General features: G+C 48.2%; 1 protein-coding gene across 8 annotated transcripts in view; it reads left to right on the top strand.

The window, feature by feature from the left end:
- Positions 1 to 22534, top strand: part of NAXD (NAD(P)HX dehydratase) — a 476460-nt gene that overhangs the window by 350820 nt on the left and 103106 nt on the right. For all 8 annotated transcript variants that reach the window (XM_078657550.1, XM_078657545.1, XM_078657551.1 and 5 more), the window contains one exon: positions 17294 to 17382. In XM_078657550.1, the coding sequence (XP_078513676.1) occupies positions 17294 to 17382 (89 nt within the window). The remainder of the gene's footprint in view (positions 1 to 17293; positions 17383 to 22534) is intronic.

Genomic DNA, 22534 nt, shown 5'->3' with positions numbered 1-22534 from the left:
TGTTCTTGCGCGCCGTCTGAGAGCCGAGACTTAAAAACCAACATTGAAACTGGTCCCCTGTGGGCCCTATTTCATGTCCTTAACTCTACTGGCGAATAACACTGACAGATTTCTGAACAATTAGTGTAAAAATGTTAAGTTAATGCATGTCTGTGATTTAGTTCCGGTTTATAGTTCACATATTTTAGTTGATCTTGTACAAAATCGGACCAGCATCGGACTGGCCTATAGGGTAATCAGGCAGTGCTCGATTGGCCGGTCTAACAGTTCAGTGTGTGAGTTGTTTATTTTGGCTGACTGTGGGACGGTTTTATGGTCTGCTGGGCCAGTTTGTACTTTTGATTTACCTAATATTACCACAAACATTGGCTGCAGCAAGCACAAATCAATGCAGCCTTCAATGCCTCGCAAAACAATTATACAGCGGGTCTTTAAAAGTTCATAACTGCCCCGATTTGCAAACGTGGGCCCCTTTTTAGGTCTTGCCTAGCTGGCAAGAGATATTGTGGATAAGGGGTTTTCAGAAGGGGACTCTAAGCCCCACCCCTCATTTTCATTGGCTAGGGTCTCCGTTTATGCTAAACGGTGGCCTGCCATTGGAAATGGGGAATTCTTGTTGCCTCCCTTTCACCTTTTCGTCCGGCCCATCCAGACTGGCTCGTCTGCTTTGCGGTGGTCGCAAAGCAATTTCTTATCTTTATTAGGGGGCCAGCTGTTTTCCCTCAGCCACGTGTTTATTTTTGCATCGAGCTTTCACTTAAAGTGAAAGCGCCATGTGCAGACACGAACACACTTAAACACATTCAGGGCACCAAGCGTGTGCAGCACAGCGCGCTCTGTGCTAAAAGTTTTAATTAACGTTATGGCTCAGCTGAAGTACGCTGCGGGTGGTCTTGGATTGAATAATGCCGCAATGACTTTAAGCGTCTTACATGAGCACCAGTTACTCATGAGTAAACAACAAGAACTAGCTCTGTTAGTGTGCTATGTGTCTGTTTGGGAAACTGTTTTTTTTTTATGAAGGCCCTCACCCACCAACCTAGTTGGTGGCATTCTTCATCATCGGGCCCCACCCGAGGCACCGAGTGTGCCTCAGGTGTGCTGCGACGCCAGGCTACTGCGAAGGTTTTGTTGAATCGTGAGTGTGCTGTGCAGGTGTGTTGCGTGGGGTTTTAAAATATTGTCCTTAGGGTCCCAAAAGTTACTTTATTGGTGAACTTCCGGCAGTAGTTAAAAACAAAGGCTTGGGACGTGCATGGTAGACTTATGGTCTCCCGCGTCCAGTGTGGTCGACTAGTTTTCAGCCAGGCAGACCATGCGCTTGAGCGCTTTAAGGACTCCAGGGCTACGGCCAGGTCCTTGGGCCTCTCGGCCCCGCGCTAGCAAACGGGTGCCTTTCGCTGGCCACAGACGGGGCGCCCCCACACGTGCTGCCAGCCACGCACCGCAGACTAACGTCCAACCCGGTGGCGGCCGTGGAAACCGCCGTGGAGGCGGTCGGGGACAACGGCGAGGCCAGTCCACACCCTCCCCCGCAGCATCCGCCTCAAAACCCTCCTAGTCCGTGCTTTCAGGCCCATGTAACGCCAGTGGGGGGCAGGGTTCGCCATCACCTCCTCCACTGGCGCACTGTCACATCGGACAGGTGGGTGCTGCAAATTGTCCGAAGGGGCTACTCCCTCCCCTTCGAAGCGACCCCTCCAGCCATGCCACCGCAATACCACAGCGTATCGGGGGATCATTTGCGACTTCTGCAGGAGGAAGTTACGGGGCCATCGAGCGCGTTCCTGGGCCAGAAGTAGGGTGTGGTTGCTACTCCCGCTACTTTCTGGTACCCAAGAAGGGCAAAGGGGGCCTACGCCCTATCTTGGACCTACGGAACGTCAACGGCTTCCTCCGGAAGGAGAAGTTCAAAATGCTGACACTGCCTCAGGTTTTAGCTGCCCTGGACCCAGGAGACTGGATGGTAGAGTTGGACTTGCCGGATGCTTATTTCCACATCCCCTTCCTGCCGGCCCACCGGCGCTACCTGCGGTTCACGGTTGGCCACGAGCACTTTCAGTTTACCGTGCTCTCCTTCGGCCTTACCAGCGCCCCACGGGTGTTCACAAAGGTGATGGCGGTGGTCGCAGCTCATCAGCGCAGGTCATCAGTCTTCCCCCTACCTCGACGACTGGTTGTTGAAGGCGGCCTCGCCCCAGACAGTCGTCAGCCTCTGATTCCACTCTTTCAGCTTTTATCCCGGATCTCGGTCAGGTTGACGTTGCGGCTTCTGGGGCTGATGGCCTCCTGCATCCTTCTGGTGCATCACGCCCGGTGGCGGATGCGGGCTCTGCAGTGGGACCAGAAGTTTCAGTGGGCCCAGCATCAGGGCAACCTCTCCGACCATGTCCTGATCTCGGAGGGCACTGCGAGACAGCTGCAGTGTTGGCTCACGGACCGCGATTGGGTCAGCGGCAGATCCCTCTCCCTTCCCCAACCGGAGCACGTAGTTGTGACGGACGTGTCCCTCCAGGGCTGGGGAGGCCACATGGGAGAGGCGGAGATCAGAGGCGTCTGGTCTCCGGCGGAGGCCCAGCTCCATATCAACCTTTTGGAGCTGCGGGCGATTCGTCTAGCACTGAAGGCATTCCTCCCCTCTGTCCGGGGGAGTGTAGTGCAGGTGTTCACGGACAACACCACCGCCATGTGGTACTGCAACAAACAAGGCGGGGTGGGTCGCGGACCCTTTGCCAGGAGGCTCTGTGCCTCTTGCAGTGGCTGGAACATCAGGGCGTGACCCTGGTGGTTCAACACCTGGCAGGTTCTCTGAACGCCAGGGCAGACAAGCTCCGCCGTCGGTGCATGATGGATCACGAATGGCGTCTGAACTCGGACGTGACGCAAGGTCTCTTTCAGCAGTGGGGAGAGCCTTGGTTAGATCTATTCGCCACCGAAGAGAGCGCGCAATGTCATCAGTTCTGCGCGTTGGAATTTCCAAGGCGGCACTCGCTCGGAGACGCTTTTCGTCGCGAGTGGAGTTCCGGTCTGTTGTACGCCTTTCCGCCTATACCACTTCTGCCCAGAGTGCTGAAGAAGATCAAGCGCGACCGGGCCCAAGTGATCCTTGTGGCTCCGGACTGGGCACGAAGGTACTGGTATCCCGAGCTACTCAGTATGTCAGTCGATCCCCCGGTTCGTCTGCCTCTTCAGGAGGACCTTCTGTTGCAGCAGCAGGGGACGGTCCTCCACCCGAACCTGTCCAGTCTCCACCTCCATGCTTGGAGATTGAGCGGCGACAGTTGAGGCCATTTGACTTGCCTCCTGAAGTCTGTAATGTCATTCTGGCAGCCAGGCGTCCCTCCACAAAGTCTGTATACGCCTGCAGGTGGAATACGTTTGTGGCATGGTGCACAGCAAAGGCTGTGGATCCACTTTCTGCCCCTCTTTCTGAGGTTCTTCTCTTCCTTCTTTCTCTTGCCCAGCAAGGGCTACCTTTCTGCCCTTTCAGCCTTTCTAAGGCTGCCTGATCAACCTTCTTTGTTCAAGTCCCCTATTGTAACTCGATTTATGAAGGGCATTACACACAAGTTTCCTCCTGTACCTTTCGTGATGCCCCAGTGGGACTTGAACCTTGTACTTACTTACCTGATGTGTGCTCCCTTTGAGCCGCTCCATAACTGTCCTCTCCGTCTTCTTACTTTGAAAACTGCTTTCCTGGTTGCCATCACCTCTGCCAGGAGAGTGAGTGAGCTCCAAGCTCTTTCTTCCACACCTCCTTTCCTCTCTGTCCATCCGGACAAGGTTGTGTTGCGGACGAGACCCTCTTTCATGCCCAAGGTTGTCACGGCCTTCCACATCGGGCAGTCCATTACCTTGCCCACCTCCGCATCCCTCGAAAGAGGAAGAGAGGCTCCACCGTCTGGACCCAAAACGTGCCCTCTCTTTCTATCTGGATCGCACACGCCAGTTCCGGGTGGATGACCAACTCTTTGTTGGTTACGTGGGCGCTAAGAAGGGAAAGGCGGTGCACAAGCGGACCATCTCTCGGTGGATCATCTTGTGTATCCAGGCATGTTACTCCTTGGCTAAAAAGGAGCCCCCTGTTGGATTGAGGGCTCATTCCACTCGGGCCACGGCGACTACAACTGCCCTGGGCCGGGGAGTGCCCTTGCAGGACATTTGCCAGGCAGCTACGTAGGCCTCACTACACACGTTTGCAAGACACTACTGCCTGGACAGCCAAGTCCGGAGGGATGGCTTCTTTGGCGTTCCGTCTTCCAGGACTTTCTGGTGTGATTATTGGTTCGCAGACCCACCACCGGGGTTGGTATTGCGGGGGTATCTATTCTAAGGTAAGGAATCTATCACTAACGTGTCTCTTTCAGATGCACAAGTTACTACTTGTGTAACGATATATCTGTACGAGACATTAGTTAGTGATAGATTCCTTACCGACCCACCCATCCTCCCCATTCTGTGAACCGATATCTAGGGTTACGGTCATCCCCTTCAGGGCCCTAGTTTCAATGGCACCAGTGTTGGTTTTTAACATGGCTCTGCGTCTCTGGCGCGGAAAAGCTGTGTCTAAGAACTGACGTCAGCACGCGGAGGCGGCGTCTAAGTACTCCGACGTCATCACAGTGCCCACAACGCCGACGACGGACGCAAAGCCGCAGACGACGCCTACCGACGCGCAAGGGTACTGCTACGCAAAAAATTTCCGGATCCAGTCTGACACCTGGGGATATTCTAAGGTAAGGAATCTATCACTAACTAATGTCTCTAACAGATATATCGTTACACAAGTAGTAACTTGTGCGCCATGGTAACATCAGTGGGCGCTAGCATGGATCCGACCAGGTCTCCACGGTAGTCTCAGGTCTCCACCGAGACACTTTGATTCCTGGGCCATGAGGAAAGTGATCATTTCCTGCTCCTCCCTCTGTTTCTCTAGCGTGTCTGTCTGTCAACACTCAGGGGAAGGTTGTTAGTCAAGGAGGGGTTGTGTGCGGTCAAAGCAGACGCCTCTTATCGGTCCACCGGAGGAGTCTCAAAGAAGGTTTGAGACTAAAGGATCACTTTCCTTTTAGCAGGGAATAACAACATATAGCGAATGTTGAGGCTGCAGAGTTGTGTCTTGGCTTTGATGAATGAGCAATGTTGGTCTTGGACCAGCTTGGTGTAATCTGGAAATATCATGATGTGGTAAGATTGAAACTTGAGTGAGTCCTGCAAACGAACACGATAGAGGATGGCATCTTTATCTAGGTAGTTGAGGATGTGTACAATCATAAGTAGGGCGGGCGCTCCCGGTGGTCATCAAAGAGGCAAAATGGGATAAGGAAGCAGCAGACATGATAGAACAGATTAATTGGTCTAGGAACTGCTCTGTTTAGGGTCCCTCACAGACCTCCGGGAAACCCACGAAGCAAAAGTTATTCCAGCATCCGCATCTTCCATCCTCACGGCTAGGCTCCTGGAAAAGAAGGATAATTGTGAGAGTTTGTTGCATTTTGGACATTGATTTCTTCATAGTGGAGATCCTTGTCTCCGTGTCTGCCAGGAGCCTGCTGAGCCAAACCGTCACACAAAGGAAAAAGGTAAAATCATGTGGTCTGAATCACATACCATGAGATATGTGGCCACCACCCGGAAACCAACTGAGTAGGAATAAATTGGCCAAGTGAGGAGCCAGGGTCTTCCCCATAAAGACCACCAGCCCTCCACGGGAATCCGTGGATGGCACAAGCAGCCCAAGGGCTGGGGGCCTAGCTGCGTGCTGCAGGAGTTGTCAAAAGTTATACAGAGGGTCCTCAAGGCAGGCCTCATTTAGGTCATGGCGGACAGGTTTCTCATTAACAACAGTGATGCATATCTCATTTTCCAAAACCTAAATCTCACAGGATATAATGGAATTTATATGTAATCCCTGGCCGCCAGGCCCCACCTGAGCATTCCAAAGGACACTAATGGTGGGCTCAGATGACAGGTTGGTGCACTGCCGCGTGCAGTGCTCTCTCTGTGTAATGCCATATCACCGTGGCCGCTGCCGAAGTTGGCCCGCTGCGCTTGATCCCAGGGATGTGGGACCACTCCAGGATCCCGCCACTCTTCTACTTTTCCACGGACCCGCCTGGGTGCCAAGAACTACCAGTCGCACTGGCACCCAGTCACAACCCAAGCACTCACGAAGCAGGGGGTGGCACTGCTTGTCTCAAGCCAGGTGACGATCTTTACAAAGGCTACCGGAGTGCGGGCCTGCTCCATAGTAGCTCGCCTCTGCCATCTTCTAATGCTCATGAGCCCGGCCTCCGACAATTCGGAGCTCAGGGGGGCATCGAAGGGGTCTGCCATGTTTCCCCAACATCAATGGGAGAAGGGGGTTAGAGAAGGCAGGATAATGATAGCTTGGGCCACACATCACGAAGCCGATCTAAATCGCGGTTCCATCTTCGGTGCCTTGGCCACGCTCCCTCTCCTCATCAGGTTTGCCATCTGACTACTGTTTGGTGGTGCTGGATCTGGAATGACAACAACCATGACCTGTGGTTGTTGTGATTTAGCAGTTGTGGCCCTTCAACAACTGGTCAGCTTTATTTAATAGGCTGATGCATAGATGACAGGTCAGCAATGGGAAACATCCTTAACCACGATGTTTAAACAACGACTTACCAGAAGAACGAAGAGTGAACAACGAAGAAAGCTGAACCACGAAGGTAACATCCACGAACGACGGAACAAAGAAGGATGGAACCACGACTTTTAGAACACCGGAGTTGCCCGTAGGATAATTTAGGAAAACTTCTAAATGGGTAGATGGGGGGTGTGGGGGGACTCCCCCCACAAATACGATTATAAAAATATATATAGTTAGAAATATAACGTGATGAATACATTTGTAATAGTTACGTTTCAAATACAGCTAAGGTTGTTTACATTTTAATTACCGGTTTATGTCAGGAGATGGCAGTGTTGCTTTGATTTTAACAATTGTAAATGCTTAAAAATCAAGAAAATAAAAAGATAAATGTGCTCGTTTTTCTAAACAGATGTTAACTAGTATTTTAGAAAAAAAGTAATAAATCTAAACTTTTCGTGGTTTAGGGAGTAGTGGTTAAATATGTAGTGGTTAAATAATGGTCGTGGTTTAGCCTTCGTTGTTCCAGAAGTCGTGGTTTAGGCAGTAGTTGTTAAGTCATACAATCGTCAGCAATACTGTGGTCTTCCTACCTTTCCATTGATTGGAGCTCAGCAGAGTGAATATTTGTCTACCCAGGCAGAATTGTAATAGTGAGCCATATTCATGGGGCAATAGCCTTAGTCAAAAGAGCTTTTCATATATGCCTGCCAGGAGCCAGCTGAGGCTGAACCACCACACAAAAAAGGTAAAATCCCATGGTCCAAATCAGATAGCGGACCATGAGATATGTGGCCACTACCCGGTGACCAACTGATGAGGAATAGATTGGCCAAGTCAGAAACTGTGGTCTCCACCACAAGGACCCACCAGCCTTCTACGGGAATTTAGTTTCCAATTTGAGACACTACTTAGGATGCTCCATGATCTTGATGGCCTCTGATAATAGAACCAGTGCTGGTTTCCTGATGTATTTCATCAAGCAGTTGATATCTTTCTTCTACTTTAGACAGAGTAGTTGTTCTATTTCGTGAATGGAGTTCTAATGTTACATCTTTGTAATCAATGTCTTAGCTATGCAAGGTTGTTTGGAAGAGTTTAGTTTATGGCACTTGTTGCTTTCCAATGCCAGCTTGGATGATGACCACATGCCACAAGACCTTCTTTAACAAGGGTGCCCAATTTTTGTTGGGGAAACCAAGATCAATTCTAAATGTTCTCAACAACGAATTCCATTTAGATTAACTGTAGGCCACTTTATTTTATAGGGACATTCTGAAAGTCTGGCATTGACCAGACTTGCATAGAGAACTCTATTCTACAAACATCTGATGCAAGAAAAAGTGGTTAAGGTTTGGATTACAAGTTGAACCCTTGAGTATTGATTTAGCAGCAATAGGGCACTCATTGTTGAGTGTTTTGTACTCTAGAACTCTACCATAAGACATTACGTTCAAGTTCTGAGTTATCGTTTGCAGCTTATGTATTGTGGGGAGTGACATAGAATGCGCCAGATGTCAGGTGTGACATTGTGACGTTCCACCGTCCAGCATTTTGTTTGTGGACAGTTGCTGTGGTATTGGATCGGAGTGGACCTGTTTCCTGTTATGCTGAGCTTTTCTTAATAAAGATGCTTCTACACTTTCATCCTGCATGTTTCTTCTCATGTGTGTTGGGGAGAATACACACAACAGTCTGTTAAACCAGTTTTCTTAGATTTTAATTTTGTGTCGAGTTAGGGACCTCACATTGGTGCTTACATTTTTAGCTCAGAAGCTGTTTGAGCCTTTAGACACCAGTGATATTAAACTAGGTTTTGCCTTACCTTTGCTTATTGGAGTGAGTGGGTGAGTTATGGGAACTATCCTCTGAAATTTTAGGTTTAGGTGCCATCCTTGTTCCTTCACAGAGTTTTGTTAACCAAGAGATTGTACTCCCTTCTTCTGCTTTTACTGTGCATCAAGTACATCCATTACATAAGTGGGAATTTCCATTTGGTGCTGTGCTGATGTTTGTTGAAGCTTTCTCCTAGATGCCCTCCAGCTCATAGACTACGGCACGTCTTTTTACATTCTCAAACTACAAGACTTAACAGCCCAAGTATTCATTGCTTGTTCCTATATGTAATATAGGCGATGTTTTTAAAGGGTTGGACTTTCATTTTTAGAAGTTCATAGCTATTTAAAAGTCTGTCCTTTTACGGAGTAAGTTGATTTTTAACTATTGGACATTTTCATAATAAAAAAAAGTTTATGACCGCCTTGCACCGTTGGAAAACATACTCCCTGTCGCTGCTGGGTAGGGTGGCGGCGGTAAAAATGTCTATCTTGCCTAAAATATTATTTCTCCAGTATTAGGGTTGTCTTTCATAGATTCACATGCTTGAATATTCCCCGTCGTCGAAGTGGGAGTCCCACGGAAAATAAAATAGCAATAATGCTAAATATATATAAACATAATACAAGAAAAGAAAGGAAATACAACTGAAATCCTCTAAAAACGATTCCTACATAGGAATGCAAGGTAAAGAGAAAAACTATTTGTAACACATTAGTGTCATTATGTTAGTCCAAATTACAGCCAATCAGGCGCCAGCACCCTCTAGAACCTTCTCCTCAGAAGCTCAAGCCCTCTGATTTTCTACCGCACGTCGTGTGAAGGGAGTCTCCCTGAGCTCTGCTCAGTTTTCAACTCTACTCTTCTAGTTTCCAGTGTTTATCTCAACATGTCAAGTAAGAAGTCTTTATTCAGACCTTGCTCTTCTTGTGGGAAGCTGCGCCTTTTTGAAAAGGACCCCCACCAGAAGTGTATCTACTGTTTATACCCTGATCATGAAGCTGGCAGCTGCAAGTTCTGTAGAACCTTTTCTACTAAGACTCTTAAAGACCGAGAAGGCCGTCTTCTCCTTTGGCTGCAACGTCTTAAGGACAAGGATTCTGCACTGTCAGACGCAGAAAGTTTACAATCTGGTCTTTCTACAGCAGCCTCTAAGCATTGTAGTGTTCAGGAGTTTCCATCTCCTTTCCTCAAAAAGCCAAAATTGGCCTTGTCTCTGGCTCCTGTGGTGTCTTCTGCCACTCCTACCACCTCTATGCCCACGAGACCTGGCTCTCAGGCGTCTTCTGCTGCCTCTCGAGGTGTTTCCACGCCTCTGAAAGTTCGGCCGTCGACGGGAGCGTCTACGAGCGTTCCGACGACGAGAACGGCATTACCTGCATCTTCGACGACGCTGACTACAACTTCAGCCTTCTCGTCGTCGATGACGGTATCGTCGACAGCCTGCACGTCGACGAGGGTTTTGTTGCCGTCTAAGCCTGTTCCGTCTATGATTCCCATCTCCTCGTCGACGAAGAAGAGAGAATCCTCGTCGACGAAAGACCCGAAGAAATCGTCGTCGTCGACGACTCCGTCGACCAAGGTCTTGTCGATGAAGACACAGTCGACCAAGGTCTCGTCGACGAAGACATTGTCGACCAAAGCCCCGTCGACGAGGACTCCGTCTACGGAGGCTCTACCAGCTTCGACGACGGCACCGTCGACGACTTCGTCTACAGTGGATCGCCCGTTGACAGTGACCCTGACTATGACTTTGTCGACGGGCAAACCGTTGATGATGACTTCTCCAAAATTACAGCCACATTATGGACAGAGGAGTCCCAGACTTGAAAGACCAAATTATATACAATACAGATAATCAATATAGGGATAAAGAAGAGAGAGCGTATCCATACATGCGATGTTTTTATTCATAAAGCACTAAACCATTTCTTGGTTGAAAAGAATTAATCACGATAATTTTTTTGTATTTTATCACATTATTACATGCCCACATGGGAAGAAGGGGAGGGGAGTGCTGTGTAGGAAATAGTGAGAGAAAGAGCAATAGCACAGCGTAGAGCACGGAATCCAGCGTCCCCGATCACAGCCCCTCTGGATAGAGAGGGTCGACGCTTAGATGCTATTGGCCGCAAGTTCTCAGCGATGGCTTCAACATCTGTCCGGGCAGCCAATGCCTTAGCCATCTTGGGACGTTATGACCGGCAGATGTGGTCAGACATTTCGGATTTGATGGCACTCATACCTTATGCTTCCAAGGCTGACGCTCAACAGATTCTTCGTGATGGTCAGAGGGCATCGGAAGAAATGATCGACTGCGCAGTCGATATTGCTAACACAGGTTTCCGTCTGCTTGCAAGTGCAAGTGCGGCTGCACTCCGGCGACAGGGCTGGCTAAAGTCCACCTCCTTCCGGCAGGAAGTCCAATCCAAAATACTGGATATGCCATATGATGGGGAATCACTATTCAGATCCCATATCGATGACGCCCTTAAGTCCATTAAGAAGGACATCGATACGGCAAAGTCTTTGGCCACGTTGCAATTTTGGAAGCAGTCCTTTCGAGGTGCGCACGGACGCGGCACTTCTTCCAACGTTCGAGGTGGGCAACAATACCGATCCGTCTTCTTGTTTTAAAAGGTGCAGTCGAAGTGGTCCCGAAACATCAAAGAGGGAAGGGTTTTTACTCTCGATTCTTTCTCATACTCAAGAAGACTGGAGATTGACGACCCATTCTGGATTTGAGGGCTCTCAACCAGTTCCTAAAGTCCCAATCGTTCCGCATGCTGACGTTACTGGAAATCCTGCTTCTTCTATCCAGCGAGGATTTCATGACCACTATAGACCTTCAAGACGCATACTTTCATGTCCCAATAATCCAACAGCATCGCCAGTACTTGCGTTTCAAGGTGGGACCAATGCATTTTCAGTTCAAAGTTCTGCCCTTCGGACTGCGATCAGCTCCTCGTGTGTTCACGAAGGTACTGGCCCCTGTGGTGGCTCACCTGCGTCTACAAGGAGTTCAAATCTTTCCGTATTTAGACGATTGCCTTCTCAAGTCTCAACACCATCATCACCTATGTCAGGACACTCGCCTTTGCCAGCAAGTGTTTCAGTCTCTGGGGTTGACCATCAACGTCAAAAAGTCACAGTTTGCGCCCCTGCAAACCAGAACCTTCCTGGGAGCGATCCTAGACACGCAGCTCTCAAAAGCGTTCGTCTCGAACGAGCGACGTCAGAAGATCCTTCGTCTGGTCTCCCTCATTCGAAGAAAACAGTCCGTTTCTGTTCGGACGTTAAAGTCATTCTTGGGAATGGCTTCATCTTGTAACCCAAATTGCAGGTTGCGCACCCGTCCCATTCAGGAGGAACTGGACTTACAGTGGCGTCAGGTCTCCGGGTCCTTCAACGACCTGGTTGCCGTCACAGCCCGCATGAGACAGAGCCTGCTTTGGTGGGCGCAGCCCACGAATCTGGAAATGGGAATGTCCTTCCTCGTTCATGCTCCAGATCTTACGCTGACGACGGACGCCTCCCTGGAGGGGTGGGGCGCTCCTCTCCAGGGCTTATCCATCAAGGGCAAGTGGACGCCGACGCAACGCACGTGGCATATCAACAGGCTAGAATTGATGGCGATCTTCCTAGCGCTCAAGTCCTTCCTCCCTGTTGTTCTCGGGGAGTCAGTGCTAATCCAAACAAACAATAAAACCAGTATGCACTACGTGAACAAACGGGGAGGGACCAAGTCTCCACATCTGTCCCACTTGGCCCAGTCGATCTGGGATTGGGCTCTCCACCATCACATCACCTTAACAGCCGTCCACCTTCCAGGCGTGTCCAACCTCCTGGCGGACTCTTTGAGCAGGTCCACTTCCTCAACACACGAATGGGAACTGCACCAACCGACTCCTGATCTTGTGTTTCGCCAGTGGGGTCACCCAGATCTAGACCTCTTTGCAACACTGGAGAATCAGAAATGCCCGTCTTATGCAAGTTGGCATCCCCATCCCGGGTCCTGCGGGAATGCCCTTTTGATCGACTGGTGCGATCTATTCGCTTACGCTTTTCCGCCGCTCCCATTAATACCGCGGGTACTGTGGAAGATGCGGAGGCAGCCCTGCCACATCCTGTTGATCGCACCTCGTTGGCCCAGGCAGGCATGGTTTTCGAAACTGCTTCTGCTGTCTCAGTGCAAGCCCATTCCTCTACGTCCTCGTCCAGACCTTCTATCTATGGACAGGGGCCTAGTGTGTCATCCGGACCCCTCCTCGCTCCAATTGTGGGCATGGAACCTGAGCACCTTGACTTCGCTGATTTGAACATATCCCAGGAATGCAGAGACATCCTGGCTCATGCCAGGGCTCCGTCTACCATCAAGACTTACAAACTCAAGTGGAAGCGATTCTGTCATTGGTGCGCTACAGCCAATATCCATCCCATCCATTCCACTCCTGAGCAGCTTCTTCCATTCTTCTTGAGCCTCGCTCAGTCAGGACTCTGTCATGCTACACTGAGAGTTTTCTTAGCTGCAATATCTCGTTTCCGACATGATGGCTCTTCTTCCCTCTGTTCATCACGGATCATACGTCAATTCTTCAAAGGGCTTTTCCACAAGTTCCCACCTGTTCGGTGCCCTCCTCCATCTTGGCACCTCAATGTTGTACTATCTCAGCTTATGAAGTCACCATTTGAACCTATCCATAAAGCGGATATCAAATTCCTCACCTGGAAGGTTGCACTTCTTCTGGTTTTGACCTCGTCTCGTCGCGTGAGCGACCTTCACGCTTTCACTATCAAACCGCCTTAACTGCAGTTCAAACCTAACGGGGTGGCGCTCCGCACTAACCCCTCCTTCCTACCTAAAGTACCTACGGATTTTCATTTGAATGAGCCTGTGTTCCTCAAGACTTTCTTTCCGGACCCAAAGTCTCCGGCGGAGCCGCGCTTGCATTCTTTGGACATCAAACGATGCCTTAAATTTTACATTGCCAGAACTGCCCCCTTCCGCAAGTCCGACCAACTGTTCATTGCCTACGGACGACTGCGTAAGGGACATCCTGTTTCCAAACCAACTATTGCCCGGTGGCTTTCTTCAGCCATTGCCTTCTGCCACCAACAAGCGGGCAAACCATTGCAGTCTTCAGTGAGGGCTCATTCTACGAGGTCGATGTCTTCATCCACCGCCTTGTTTGCTGGTGTGCCACTTCATCAGATTTGCCGTGCAGCGACATGGTCCAGCAGGCACACCTTCACCAAACATTACTGTTTGGATGCCATCAATGAAGCGGATACCGCAGTGGGACAGGCAGTGCTTCACCATCTTTAGGTCTCGCCCTGGAACAGGGACAGAGACTCTATAGCCGTCGGATGCCGGGGAATGAGGGACACAAAACTGGCACGATTTTTAGCAGTCGGATTTGGCTGCGTGAACGCGCACGTTCCGTCCTGCGCCGCCCTCCCATCCTACTGCGCATGCGCCGCCCTCCCAGCCTACCGCGCATAACACACACACACACACACACACGTCGCAGACAGACACTCGCTCACACACACACCCCCTCCCTCACAGTCACACACACGCACTCCAAGACACATACACACACGCACGCACACACATACACACACATACACAGCCCGCCTCCCCCCCGCGCCTACATGCTCCTCTCCCTCCGCCCGCCCGCCGCTCAGCAACGCACTCACCGGCTTCCTCTCCTCAGCTGCAAGGCCCGGCAGCAGGACTCTTCTTCCCTCCTTCGGCACCGGGGCGCAGGGTAGGCTCCTGCCTGCTCCGGTGCTCCCTGCTCCCAACACGGCTCCAATCGCGGCTCTTCCGTGGGAGGCGGGGTAGGCTCCCGCCCTCCTACTTCCTGTTTCCGGGTGTCGCGCCGGCCTGCCTGACTTCCTGGTCGCAGGCCGGCAGAGTAACGAGGATGTTTTGCGGTATGTATTTATTTATTTAATTATGCTTTTTTATATAGCGCAGACTTTACCCGAAGGCGGTATTTATTTTTTTATGTATTTATGCATTTTTATATAGCGCGGACTTTACCCGAAGGCGGTATTTCTTTATTCGTGTATTTATGCATTTTTATATAGCACGCACTTTACCCGAAGGCGGTAATGCTTGCCTTTAAATACTGCATAAATAATTTTAACAACAAATACTTTATATGTAGCTTTTTATGTACATAAGTAAACTATAGCATAAAGCAAAAAACATTGCCATTTACAATAATAATAGCTCAAAGTTAAATAATGCGAGACCTATTGCATTGCAAATGCTTGTTTTCAGTAAGGTGAGCCTCTGTTCCCCCCTCCTTAGTGTTTTCCTGTGATTGCTATGATGTGTTATAAGACTGTATTATTATTAGTACTGTCTTGATTTCTTCTTTATATGCCTAGCAATCTCAGTTCTCGGAGGTTACTGCTTTCTATTCTATTAAAGCATGTGAATCTATGAAAGACACCCCTAATACTGGAGAAGAACAATTGTTACTTACCTGTAAACAGGTGGTTCTCCAGTATTGGTGTCTTTCATAGATTCACATGCGACCCACCCTCCTCCCCTCAGAGGCTCTCTTCTCCTCATACACTCTTGGTTACTTTGTGCTACGAAAATCTGAGGGCTTGAGCTTCTGAGGAGAAGGTTCTAGGGGGTGCTGGCGCCTGATTGGCTGTAATTTGGACTAACATAATGACACTAATGTGTTACAAATAGTTTTTCTCTTTACCTTGCATTCCTATGTAGGAATCGTTTTTAGAGGATTTCAGTTGTATTTCCTTTCCTTTCTTGTTTTATGTTTATATATATTTAGCATTATTGCTATTTTATTTACCGTGGGACTCCCACTTCGAAGACGGGGAATATTCAAGCATCTGAATCTATGAAAGACACCAATACTGGAGAACCACCTGTTTACAGGTAAGTAACAATTGTTCATATTTTCCAGAAAAAAACCTGTTACACCCCACTTGCATTACATACGCACGCTACAGTCCGAGATGCAGTACTTCATTTGGGCCGGACGGCGGCCGCGGCTTCGTTGTGATGTGGCCTATCGGCCTCCTGCTGAGGGCGGGTTAGGAATTCCTAATCTTATGAATTACTATAAGGCAGCCCAACTTCGGTACCTGGTGGAATGGAGCCAACCAGAGTCCGAAAAGAGATGGCTCGTTTAGGATCGGTTCATGGCCCGCCTCTCCTTGTGGAAGATACCCTTCCTGAAACCGGCCGATCATCCCTCGTATATGCGTAAGTCTCCCATCACCCGTTCAGTGATGAAGGTTTGGGACTTGGTTGCGGTGCGACGGCACCTCATCTCCTTTCCTTCGCCCCTTACTCCCATTTTTGATAATCCTGAATTCCCACCAGGCATGGATGCGCGGGCCTTCCCACAGTGGCGCGCATCCCCTTGCCGCTCAGCGGGCCACCTATTTGATCTCCAGGGCTTCATCCCCTACTCTGAGCTGTCTAACTGGTACGACATTAGGGAACCCAAACGGTTACAATATTTCAGATCCGTCACTGGCTGATCCACCCAGATGTGCACCCTTTGGTTAATCGCAAATTGACAGTGTACGAGAAACGGCTCCTCTCCAAACATTCGGATCGTAAAATGATCTCTGAATTTTACCCCATGCTAAACTCGCCTGTACCACTAGACAAAACGGCTGGTCAGCGCCGATGGGAAGCAGAGCTGGGTCGGAGTCTCTCGTCGAAGGAATGCCAGCAAATCCACTATAGGGCCCACCACACAGCACGGAATGTAGGGAGCAGGGAATTGGCGATCAAATTGGCCATGTACTGGCATCTAACGCCTGCTAGACTGCATCAAGTTAATCCAGACCGTAGCTCTGAATGTTGGAGGGGTTGTGGGGTGACAGGAACCCTGACACACATACTCTGGGAGTGTAGGGAAGTACAAGGATTTTGGGAGGAAGTGTTGAAGGATGTAGACAACTACTTTGAAACAGCGGTGCCCCGATTTCCCGCATACACCCTCTTCGGCCTGCCCAACGCGCTCACCTTTCCACTCAAATCCATGCGCGGGAAGCAGATGGGTTTGGCCCTGGGCGCAGCTGTACACCATATTCTATCCCTCTGGGGTACTAGGACCCGCCCCTCACATACTGGGTAGTTGCAAAAGTTGTGGTACATCATTGGTATGGAGCGTATACAAGCTACTATCACGAATTCGACAGCATCCTTCCATACGGTTTGGAAACCGATCCTCTCACTGCTAGCGCAGGAGTTCAATGAGGTGACATGCCCCAAATACCTGCGGTTGCTTCGGCTCACAGATGCTCCGCCCCCTGCGGACACGTCCCACGAGGCGTAAACCACTATTCCTATATGGCGCACGACACACCGGTTCCGGGGTGTGGGGGGGGGGAGAAGTTGGGTTGGTGGATTGGGGGAGAGGGGGGTTTTGCGGAAAGGTACGTTTCCAGGAAAATGCCCTTTATTGTTGTCTGTATTATCATTGAAACGCATGGCCCTTGGTCAGTCAATACATCTCTCCTGGGACTTGCTAGCTGGGTTGCCAATTCTACAAGCGGAGTTTGGAAGCTTCTGTTAATGATTGCAATACCTGTGTTATATTTTGGTCATTGGGTACTTTTCCTTGACTACTACCTCTGTCTGCTTCAAAATAAATAAAATAGAGTTATTAAAAAAGTTTATTTTGTAAAATCTCGCTTTCCCTAGGAGAAGTATTCAACTAAACAGTAGGAGGATTAATGACTTCACACTCTGACTGACCCCTGTTAACAGTTCTAAAGCAAATTCGAAATTTACTTTGTTACCTTTTGATGAATCTTGTTTGTTTTCTTTCGTAGGGAGCAGATTTGTCCCATTTATTTTGTACCAAAGATGCTGCCACTGTGATAAAGTCGTACAGTCCAGAACTTATTGTTCATCCAGTGCTGTAAGTTTTTTTTATCCCTTCTTCTAAAATGCTAAATCTTTGACCTTGCTTCAACAAATACATTTTCACCACAGTACAAACTAGGAGCACATCCTGCTTGAAAGCGAATATTTGGTAGACCGGTTCATAATCCACGTGATGCAGTTATGGCCTTTTCTTCATCTGTGCCCCGCTTGGACTCGCATGTGGGTTATATTTATGACTGAGGGTGGAAAATGGAAACACATGCATCTTTAGCTATGAATTTCTGGTAACTTCCTTATGTTGATGTTCATCGATTCCTTAGAAGATTTCCTTTTTGAAAATGTGTTGGATTGCTAGATTTTTTTTATGTGGGCTAGTGTTTTCACACTTTAAGTGGTGACCTGTAAAAAGTTAGTACAGTTGTGTGCAAAAAAAAGGCCATTGACTTAACTGTAATTTAGGTACTTTAAACCCAGAATTATGGAGTGCCATTTTCCAAAGAAAACGGTATGTTCTCTGCAGTGGTTTCAGCTATAAATGCGACATGCTGCCGTTTGCAGGGCATTGAGAGTTTACAAAAATGTGCCTAAATAAATTAAGCCACACTTGGATGCTCTCCCTAATGCTCGGTTGCTCCTGACGAACAACTATAAACCGGTAACCTCTGAAATTAGCATGTCCCACAAATGCACCTTAGGTGGCTGCTGCTTTTTTTTCATGTGAGGTATGTGAACATACTCATCTGAGCTATTATCTTCATTTGAAGCAGTGTGGAAATGTAGGATGACAAAGACATCCATCTAACATTTTGGAAATATAGGATGTCAAGACATCCGCTGCTACCGCTGCATTTTTATATTTCAGATGTGAATGTGCTGGAGTACATTTTTTCAATATTTTGCAAGGCATGAATATTAGTAAAATATTTTGCATTTGAAGCGGGTGGCAGTGTGTTTGAGCCTCTAGGATAGCTACATTTCAAAATTGCTCTTGCTAGATTTTGTAAATTTTTCTTTTTAGAGTTTTATATAGTGCGAACTAGACCCGAGACATCGGGTATCCGAGCGCTTTACATGAGCACCAGTTTCTTTACAGATGGACACATTCATTTTTGTTAGGCACGGGGAGATTAAGTGATTTGCCCAGAATCACAGGATGTTGTGTGCCCTCGCCGAGAGTGGAACCCGGTTGCCTAGCTTCGAGGCCGACTGCTCTAGCCGTAAGGCTACATCCTCTCTCCTCTCTAGATTCGCCTGGGTACTTGGTTGTCCGGGACAGAAACTGTAAATATACTCAGTATGGCTGCAAATTTTTGCACATTTTTCCTACATTTATTTGCAGGTATGAATTGTTGAGTGTGCTGTAAATGATAACTCATAAATGACTGAAAGATCTCCAAAATGTTGAAACAATTTATTATATACCGCAACGAAAGGCAAGAAGGAATAAGGAAATTGCAGATGGGTTGACAAGAAGAGCAAAAGAGGGAGTATTAGGTCGTTGTTGAGAGCCTTTACAAATGCCTAACCCCTGCCTTGCCTACCTCAGAAGAAACAAACAGTATGGCTGTGTGCCCATATCTTAATGACTGTCTCCCTCCAGGGTGTGAGGCACGACGAGCGAGTAGACACCTGCAGTTTGCTCAAGCTCTTGTCTGAATTTGACAAGTTGATTCATTATTTCAAGCCCTTCATGTTGATGGTCAGACATTAGGACTTTGTCTCTGCCCACATGGATACTGTGCAGGGACTTGTGAAACCATCAGAAATAGCCTCAATTTTGCAGATGTCATACATTTTCTTGGGTGTGCATGACTCCTAAGTAAGCGTGTGGATCGTCCTGATGATACACATGTCGCCCCGCATTCAGTTGACTCAGGCCTTCAGATTAAGGATGTGTCTCATACAGAAGATTCTTGTTAGTCAGTGGATTTAGACTGCTGGCGATCGACATGATGTAATAATACGTCTGACACCTTCATCATTCTTTATTGTTTGGGCATACTCTGAGGAACACGTTGTTGCCCATGGCTCTACAAGGACTTTCCTTGTCCAGACAGTGTATTATCATATGGGTTGTGGTGTGTCTCAAATTGGTACTTGATGGCGGAAATATATGTGCCTGGTAAAATAACTATTAACTACACAGAACCCAGGTAATGATAGTGACGATGAATGCCAATACTCCTCTCCAAGAGGTTTGCACAACGGAAATGTGGAGAGTGAGACATACCTTGCTGCAGCACTGCTGGGCAAACACAGATTCCAGAGCGGGAAAACAAGTGGGACAGACACATTTTTTATTGACTGTCCCGGGTAGAAGTGCTCGATAGTCCAAGTCAAAACTATGTGAACTATTTACGTTCTAATGCTAGTGAAGAAAAGATGACTTAACTGTACCTAGTTTCCCAGCTTTAATATCTTTCAAAGATTTGCATACATCCCGCCCTCCTCCTCTGTGTCCTCAGTAGGTATGTTCAGCGTGGCTTCTCTGCAAAGACGGAGGCGCGTCGCCCCACTGCTTCAATTACAAGCTCAATACAAAAAAAATGATAATAACGGAACGTTATTATCATTTTCTTTTTTGTATTGAGCTTGCAGGTGACCGCTATGGGCGGAGCCAGACTCTCGTGACGTCGAGGGAGGAAGAGTGGTGGCTGCACCTTAAGTGCGCATGACCGTTTGGCCGCCATCTTGGGCAGCTAAACCGCCTTGGGCACTTTGCATGTTCTCCACAGGCCATTTTGTACAGCCAGGTTGGAGAACATGCACAGCCTCCCAGTCCCTCTCTGAGCGCCAAACCATGGCGCAAAACGATGCTGTAAGGCTCCGTTGTGATTGGCTAGGGGATTCTGGTGTGCTTTCTGCTGCAGAGAAGAGGACAGAGGAGAGGGGCTGGTCAGCGATATTCTGGTAAGTGCTTTTATTTGTTATTTAGTTTCAGCTACAACATTTGATATTAGTTGAAATCTGAACTAAGTGCTTTGGGGATTTGGCAGATCGAACTAGTCCAGGTCTCATGTCGAGCAAAACATGGAACGTTTGGTTGTTGGATGCTGTGCTCTGGCTGAAACTAGAAAGTAAGGTGGGGATGCACTCCTGGGATGTGGAGCACCTGAGAGGGAGGCGCCGGAGTTCCACTTTGCCTCCAGGTGAGCAGCTGGAAGTGCGCTAAGGATATTTTCCGGCATGCTTCTGGTCTTCGTCAGGTTGCCCCTGGGGGAATTGGAAGCATTACACATTACTGTCTTGAGGTAGCTGGACACCCCTGAAGGATGTGCTGTTGGTTTTACATGGATTTCCACCAGGGTCGAAATTTAAGAGCAGGCATCTCCAGAGCTGCTTAGCCCTTGGAGACGCCTGCTAATTTTTTGAAGATGTTATGGATTGCAGGGCATCTCATGCCTGAGATTGTAAATTTTATTTGGGAAAGCTAGATCTCATTGAGCTGGGCTGCAGTAACACCTAATATAATGGAAAACAGATGTGTGTGCAGACTTTGGCACTTTTACAGTGATGCTTTGATTTCTAGAGGGCATGGTTCTAATTATTGAATTATTGTGTGCGAAGCAGGGGTATTTAGGGAACCGTAGTGTCTGTCACCTATGGCTTATCTTCCACAGAGGATGGTGTGTGTTCACTACTATGGAGAGCAAGAAGAGTGCGAAAAAGAGGTGGAGGATTTCCACTTCCTCTGATTCTGAGGAAAGTCTACCTGGGGCTCAGACCTAAAAAGCTCAAGGAACAGTCACCTGCTAGTCCTGCTTTTTTGACTGAGGCACCGGTCCAGTCTATGACTGAGGTGGCGGTTGGTAAGGCATTGGCTGGCAAATCTACGAAGAACGAAAAGAGGGCTGGGTCTTCAAGGGTAAAGGAAGATATGCAGGATACTTCTTTGGATTCAGCTCCTGAGGGTCTTAATACTTCTGTTTATGGGAAGTATATTTACATGGAGGATCTGGTCCAGATTTTGGATCATATCAGAAGTAATCTGGACTTCGAAGAGTCGTCCAGTCAGCCAGAGGAGGAGGGCCTCTTCCCTCCTTATGCCAAGCCTTCGCTTTTGTTTTTACCTCTTCATAAGTGAATTAAGAAACTAATCTTCAGGCACTGGAAAGAGGTGGATCAATCCAGTATTCCTAGGTTTCTCCAAAAGATGTACCTCCTCACTGAGGGGGAGGAGGTATTTTTGACCAACATTAGGGTGAACTCAATCCTGGTGCCTTTGACTGTCAGAACAGCGATTAACCCTGCTGATGCTGTGGATCATAAGATTGACAGTGCTAGCAAGAAATGTGTCGCTGCCAGTTCTGTGTCCATGAAGGAGGCTGCTTATGCGGCGTACACTGCAAAGTCTTCTTTAAAGGACTTCGAATCTCTTTCTACTGCCATCCAGGAGAATGTGGATAGATAGAGGGTGACCAGATTTTGAGAAGCAAATACCGGCACAGGCCAGATATATAAGTAGGATTAATGCCATCAAACTTACTCTTCTATGTCTGTCCTGTCCCGATTTTATTTAAGGAAAAAAAAGAAAAGCACTTGCGCTACAATCGCATAGCATTTACTATGGGAAGACTCTACCCTGACTATCCCTGCCCTTCTCTCTGTTTCCCTTCTGCTGCAGCACTCATGTTGCCTGAAATAGATAAATTATTTAAGGAAAGCATACCTTTTAATTCTCCATTGTAGGATGGCTTGACATTTATCCCAAAACCCGTGACATGTATTTAAAATGAATGAAAGCATCGGGACACCATGGCAGTCCTCTGAAAACTGGGACTGTCAGGGGAAATCTGGGACGTCTGGTCAGCGGAGATAGATCTAACCTTCCGCTGCAAATGGAGCAGGAGGTGAAAGTGTCGACTGATGTCTCTTCGGATATTATTAGATCCTCAGTAGTGGCTATGGGTGTGTCCATCATGGCATGCTGGCATTTATGAATGCAGGACTGCAAAACTGATTTTGCGGCGAAAGCTTCCGTCTTCAAGATCCCTTCGAAGTGAAAAGGCTGTTTGGAGATTAGTTGGATGTGACCATTACAAAGTCTTTGAAAGACAGGAAGCAGACTTTTCCTTAAAGGGTGCAGCCTCCAAATCCTATAGGTCCTGGAACAGGAACTCAAAGGATTTTTGTAGGAAGGATTCGAAGGGTTATTCTACCAGAAGACGGCGGGTTCAGCCTAGAAA

This window comes from Lissotriton helveticus, chromosome 8 (assembly GCF_964261635.1).
Source record: "Lissotriton helveticus chromosome 8, aLisHel1.1, whole genome shotgun sequence".
Lineage (NCBI taxonomy): Eukaryota > Metazoa > Chordata > Amphibia > Caudata > Salamandridae > Lissotriton > Lissotriton helveticus.
This window is presented reverse-complemented; position numbering and strand designations above follow the sequence as displayed.